This window comes from Penaeus vannamei, chromosome 8, assembly GCF_042767895.1.
Source record: "Penaeus vannamei isolate JL-2024 chromosome 8, ASM4276789v1, whole genome shotgun sequence".
NCBI classification, from domain to species: Eukaryota; Metazoa; Arthropoda; class Malacostraca; order Decapoda; family Penaeidae; genus Penaeus; species Penaeus vannamei.
In genome coordinates, this window is record NC_091556.1 from 32,077,163 (window position 1) to 32,084,662 (window position 7,500).

General features: G+C 30.9%; 1 protein-coding gene across 1 annotated transcript in view; it reads left to right on the forward strand.

Moving 5' to 3' along the window:
• Positions 1-849: 849 nt before the first annotated feature.
• Positions 850-7,500, forward strand: part of LOC113812304 (uncharacterized) — an 8,815-nt gene continuing 2,164 nt past the window's right edge. The window contains exons 1-3 of the mRNA XM_070124093.1: positions 850-929; positions 6,490-6,617; positions 6,721-7,500. The exon at positions 6,721-7,500 is cut by the window's right edge and continues 2,164 nt beyond it. Of these exons, the coding sequence (XP_069980194.1) occupies positions 850-929; positions 6,490-6,617; positions 6,721-7,500 (988 nt within the window). The remainder of the gene's footprint in view (positions 930-6,489; positions 6,618-6,720) is intronic.

The window sequence follows — 7,500 nt, forward strand, 5'->3', positions numbered from 1 at the left end:
TATATATATATATATACATGTGTGTGCCTAGATATGTGTGTATATATATGTATACATATTATAAATATAAACATATATACATACATATACATACATACATACATATTTATATATATATATATATATATATATATATATATATATATATATATATATATATATATATACACACGCATACACAGATGAAATAAATATATATTCACATATAAATTTGTGAATATAGATAGATAGATAGATAGATAGATAGATAGATTTCCATACATCTGTATACGTATGTATGTAAGTATATATATATATATATATATATATATATATATATATATATATGTATGCATATGTATATATATGTGTGTGTGTGTCTGCTTGTGTGTGTGTGTGTGTGTGTGTGTGTGTGTGTGTGTGTGTGTGTGTGTGTGTGTGTGTGTGTGTGTGTGTGTGTGTGTGTGTGTGTGTGTGTGTGTTTCATATATACGTACTGTATATTTAACTGCATATATGTAACGAAAAACAAATATGCGAACATATTTGTTTACGCTTAAGCCATGTTTACAAACGGTAAATAAAGTTGTTTATAGAAATCATCATGATAGCACTGCTAATGTGAAGATCCCAGCGCACCATTTCAGCCACGTCATCTGATGCAACAAGAGCAGTTTATGCGATATGGATGACCTTGAATTTCTAGAATATCGTTAAACAGTTTAGATTATCTATTTAACTATCTCTTTCTGTCCACCGGTGTTTGTCTGTCTATCTATGGTTACGTTAGCGTGTGTTTGTGCCACTGTGTGTATAGGTGTTTGTGTATGTGAATGTGTGCGTGTGTATGTGCACGTGAATTATGTAAGTATGGAAAACCGAGTCAGTGAAAAAGAAACCCACAGAGCTGCACCCACTGTTCCCACACACGTTCAGAATGGGAGACTGATGTGTGATTAGAAAGTATAGGAATGGTGTTAAGTGGTAAAAGAAAGAGGCCTAGCAACCCACGTGTTTATTTTTTTTATGGTCGTTGGATTAAGGGGCCGTGGAATCAACGGGAAAGACGACGTAATATGGCCTACCTTGTGTAACTTGACATTTTTGATAATGATGGAATTTATGATGATCGATAATGATAATATGTTGGTGGTGCGGGTTATGATGATAATATGGTGATGGTGATGAAGATGATAGCAGTTATGAAGTTAATGTAGATAATGATAATGATGACCGCAATGATGATTTTCATGTCAATATGATGATGGTAAATGATGTTAACAATGGTAATAGCTGTAATAGCAATAACAACAATAATAATGATAATATTGATAAAAATGATGACGATGATGATAATGGCAATGGTGATGATAATGATAAAAATAATGATAATGATAACTATGATGATTATAATGACAATAATGGTAATTATAATGATATAATAAACGAAAATGTAATACCAGTCGTTGTATTAGCGGTAATAATAACAGTGCAATATTAATAGAAATTATAGCTATAACAACAATTGTAATAAATATGCTGATAATATTAATGATAATAATGATAAGACTGTAGCAATCAATTATAATGGTGTTAATAATGAAAATATTATGGTGATACACATAGTCAATAATGTTGATAGTTCGAAGGATTACTATAACAACAATGATTGTAATGATAAAAATTATCATGAGGGTGATGGATATAATGATAGATAATTACAGTGGTGATAAAAAGATAATTATCATGATTACATTGACAGTAATAATAATAACAACAATACTGATGGTATTGATAACAATAGTAATGCTATTGATATTAATATTAGTACAAATAATGACAATGATAATACGACCAATAACAACCACAGAAATAACAGGAAAACACCAACAACAGTAGTGAAGTTAAAAAGAAAAACAACGAAACAGTATTCCGCAATCAGTACATCTGTATGACAAAATCATTTTCCACCTATGGACAACGCGGGGGCGGGTCTGTATAGGAGGCGGGGGTGGGTCTTATAGGAAGTGCTTGTGGATCTGTATAGGAGGCGGGGTGGGTCTGTATAGGAGGCGGGGGTGGGTCTGTATAGGAAGCGAGGAGGGATCTGTATGGGAGGCGAGCTTGAAGCGGGAGCGCCGACAGGAGTGGGTCGGCAACCTTGATTTCACTTCGCAGGACTGCCGCAGGGGCGTCTTCCGTTCCTACCGTTGGAGGGTCAGTCCTGCCTGGCGCTTCATGGTGGGGCGACGTCGATTCCATGCACGAGCACAACGGGGCCGCGACGTGAATGGGTTAAACCATACCGTAGCTCGTGAAGCGTTGTGTTGTGATAAAGAAGTGCTTCGGAACACGAACTGAGATTTGTTGAATATTCATCTAGTGTGATTTTTTTTAATGTTTTCTACGTGTCGTGAATTAATAGAAATATTAGTAAGTGGAAAGGAGTAGAGTGACTCTCAAGAACGAGAAAGGAGTAAAGACTAAAGCAGTCAGGTGAGTTTATAAAGGCAATGTTGCAGTGATTATATGTTTGTTGGGTTTTGCTTTTGTTCCTTTCGACAGGACCATATTTTTTCAAGGTTAGATAGTTATAAGAACTCTCATAATTGTTGTTACATTATCATTGATATTGTTATCACTATCATTTTTTGTTATTATTCTAATTACTACTACTACTACCATTGTTGGTTTTGTTGGCATTACTTTGTTATTGTTATTGATATTATTATTCGTTATAATTATTACAATTTTTCATTATTATCATTATCATTATTGGTGTTGTTACTGGTAACATTATTAGTTATTCATGTTATCGTTATTATTAATACTATTATTATTATTATCATTATCATCATCATCATCATTATCATCATCATCACCTCCACCATTTATCAATTTTCATATCTATTTACCTATACATTTATTAGTTTATTTTATACAACACTTGTTATCACTTTCCTTGTGTCGCTATCATCATTATTAGTATTATTATCAGTATTAATCCAAAGTCGCTTTTCTCGTTTTGTCGCTATTCTTAGTATCACAACCACACGATAATGGTAAAGGTTATCATAATTATTTCCACAATTCATTATTAATAATGTTATTATTGTTATTATTATTTTTTATCAATATTATTATTATTATTATTCATTATCATTGTTATTATTATTATTATCATTATTCATTATTATTATGATTATTATTATTATTCATTATCATCATCATTATTGTTGTTGTTGTTTCTATTATTATTCTCATTATTATCTATATTATTATTTCTTTAGTATTAGTTTTATTGATTATTATTATGATAATCATAATCATTAATAATATTATCATTATTACTAACATTATTATAATCCTTGTTAATGTTGCTATCATTTTAGCATGATAATGACGGTTATTTTCGTTACAACAATTTTAACGGTTCTGGCCGTTCCCTTATTCATCACAATCGTTTTTCAATCTTTATTTCTCTTTTTTACCATAATGATTAATAATATTTTGTTTGATGATATTGTTACCCAAATCATTATTTCCAAGTACTAATATGTTCTATTATTGCTATCCCCAATATACATTATAATTAGTAGTATCATCATTATTAATGTTAATGGTAGTGGTAATAGTGTCAGTATTATTTTTAGTTAATGTCCATAGTCATAATAATCATCATCGCCATCGTTATTACTCTTTATATTAACATTACCATACTTATTACCATCATCTTCACCGTCATTGTTATCATTAACCTTATCATCAATGTCATCATTACCATCATTAAATATTTTACCCTTTACTATCATTACTACTGCTATTACAAATGATAGTTATGATGGTGATGATATTGATAATGCTTTTTCATGATTTCTGCTATCAGTGTTATGATCATGGTAATAGTAATGATTACAATTGCTTTTTATTATTTCGGTTATCATTGCTATGATAATTATGATCGCTTTTATTCTTATATATTTTCATTATTATCATCAATATTATTATTGTTAGTTTTGTTATCACTATTATAGTTATCATCATTATTATTGTTATATTATTGTTATTACTGTTATCATAACCGATATTTTTTTATTATCGTTATTATAATCATTTTCATTGTTATTATTATCATCGTTTCCATCATCATCACCGTTTTATTATTACTGTTATTATCATTATTATCATCATCATTATTATTATTTTATATTGTTATGATCGTTATTATTACTATAAACATTATTATTATTGTTATTATTAGTTATTATTTTCGTCAGTTATTATTATTATTTTTATTATCATTATCATTCTTCATATGATTGTAGTTAATATTATCATTTTTGTCATTATCATTATTATTACTATCATTATCATTATTTCTATCATCATTATTTTTGTAAACATTTTTATCATATTTTTATTGACATTATTATTATTGTTATTATCATTATCATTATTTCTGTTGCTATTATTGTTATCATCATCATCATTGTTACCATTATCATTATTACTATAATTATCACCATTATCGTTATTATTCTTATCATTGTTAGTATTATCAATACTGTTATTCTTATTATTATCGTTATTGTTATCATCATCTTTAGTATTATTATTATCATTATCATTATTATTTCAACATCATTATCATTATAACTGTTATTACTATTATTATCGTCATTATTATCAATGATATTATTACTATTATCTTCAACATGATCATCATTACTACCGTTTTAATTAGTATCACTATTATTACTATTATAATTAACATTAGCATTATCATCATTGGTATTAATTTCATTGTTATCATCATTCTCAAAATTATTATTATTATTATCATTATCATTTTCATTATTATTCTTATCACTATAATTATATCTTTTATCATTTCCGTTATCATCATTATTGTTATTATTATTATCATTGTTATTGTCATTATCATCATTCTTACCATTATTATTATTGTCATTATCATTAAAATTATCACTATTATTCTTTCCATTGTTGTTTTTGTTGCTACTGCTGTTATTGTTATTATATTAACATTACTTTTGTCATAATTGTCAATATTATTACTGTTATCATTATTATTATCACCATCATCATCCTGACCTTTATGATTATCAAAATCTTCACTATCATTATTCTAATTATCACTATTAATACCGTTATCATAATTATCATCATAATGATAATTACAACTATCATGATAATATTGGTGATACTACTACTACTTTTACCACTACTGCTTCTGCTACTACTACTGATTATGATATAAGTAACATTCAGAAGAATAATAGTGATAATAAAGATAATTATGATAGTAGTAGTAGTAGTAATAACAATAATAACAATAATATTAACGATAAGATAATAACAATGATAACAAGAGGAAGAAAAAGAACAACACCAATAATAAAAATTATATTAATAAAAATAATCATAATGAAAATGGTCATAATGACAAGTATAACAACAACGATAATAATAATGATAGCAAAGAATAGGAAGATGATAATGATGGTGGTAATCATAATCATTATTAGCAAGAACTTCAACATTGGTTTAATTATCCTTCTTGCCATCATTATGATTCTTTGCCATTTGTAACTTTTTTAATCATGATAAAATAATCTTTACAAGTTCAACTATCATTAGTATAATTTTCAGGATAATGATTATACGATCTGTATTGATTAATAATACAGATCGTATAAATAATACAGATCGTATAAATACTAATCGTATGCAATTGTTGTTGATTTTAGAAACATTCACTAACAAATTGCTTGAAAATGACAAAAAAAATTATTCTTGATTTCATTGTTTCTCTTTCTTTTTTATTTCTTTGAATATCACTATTAAATATTATTTTGCCCTTTAACTTATCCTTCAGTTAAAAGTCATATTTATTTACTGAACATCTCGAAATTTTCAGGAAAGGTCACTTGATGAATTTCTGGGGTGGGGTAGGGGGGGGGGGGCAGAGCTACATATACATTTCTCTGCTTTGCAATTTTACGAGGAAAAAAATGTCGATAACTAGGTAGTAGGTAGTTAGTTCCGACAGTATCTACAGGAAGCAGCAGTCGGTTTCAGTGGTCTGAATTATGTAAACAGTTATTCGGCTACTGTAATTATGGTTACTGTAATTATTGCAATCACTTGTTTCTGAAATGTGATAGCGGGTTTGAGGTTTTCTGTAATTCGTCTGGTCTTCAAAAATATATTAGTCCACTTTTTAACAACCTAAATATTTGTCCGTTTTCTCATTAACGGATGAATGTCCTAGTCTGTCCGAATCCTTACCTTAACCTGTCTTAAGTTTTCCAGTTCAATTTATAGCTTAATTTTCATTTTGAATTCATCATCTTTAAAATTCCATAAGATCTGACGTAACTGTCAATCTCAGTGCTTTATTTGTTTATTATCATTAAATGTTAGTATTCATTTTATTTTTAAAATCCTAGAGGACTTAATCTCCGTCTTCAAATTTTCTCATTCCAGGATGGCAACTCGAGGAGGAAGTAGACGTCGTTTCTCCTCGCTGAAGCGGATTGTGTTGCTGGTCTTCGCCTTCTCAGCCGCGACCTCAGCTGCCGAAGTCTCATTGGAAGAAAAGGATCAGCACACAGGTATCCTTCTTTTATGATTAAATGCATCCTTCTCTAAGTTAAAGTACAGTTGTTGGTGTTACTTTTTATTCAGTGTTACAAAGGATGTCTACGATATTTGCAGATGTTGCTGAGCCCCGCCCGGGTGGAGTCTACCGCGGTCTTGAGCGTCTGTCCGCTCGCACGAACAGGCCTCTAGGCTCTTCTCTACGGCACCGTGGAAGGATTCCTGAGACACTGAGGCCGAAACCAGAGACACTGAGTCCCGGACCTCTACAACCCCTGCAAGAACCTGCAATTCAATTCTATTCCTCTATCACTACCCCACAAAAAACTTTCTCGAGGGAACCTCCTCCCAAAGAGTCCGAGCAGCTTAAAGATAGGATTAACAAGCAGATCCAGGCTCGACTCGGGGCACAGAATTACCAGGGCCCTCAGCAACTAGAACAACCCTCAGCGAGGACACCAAGACCAGTTCCAGACGCATCTTTGTGGACAGCAGCGACTCAAGCTCCGAGAAGAAACGGTCCTGTTAATAGACAGGGTGAAAATATGGCATTCAGTATTCAGAGTCTCGTTAATCCTTCCACTCGTGCCCAAACGCAGGAACCACAGATTGATATCATTGGAGGTGTCGGCAATCCCGCACTCATGGGCGTTCCTATTAATTTGGGAAACTCTAACAGCTACCTCGTCCCTTCTGATAACAGGGAAACAACTCCACAGCCACTTTTTGGTGGCGTTGGAGACGGTCTTCGACAATCGTCACCCCTAGTGTTCAGTGGATCGTTTGGTAACAACAACAAGCAATTTGTGTCTCTCAGGAACCAGTCTCCAGTCCAGACTGCTTCACCATTAAACATTCAGAGTCTAAGTACCCCATCTCTTAATGGTTTTGGAAGCC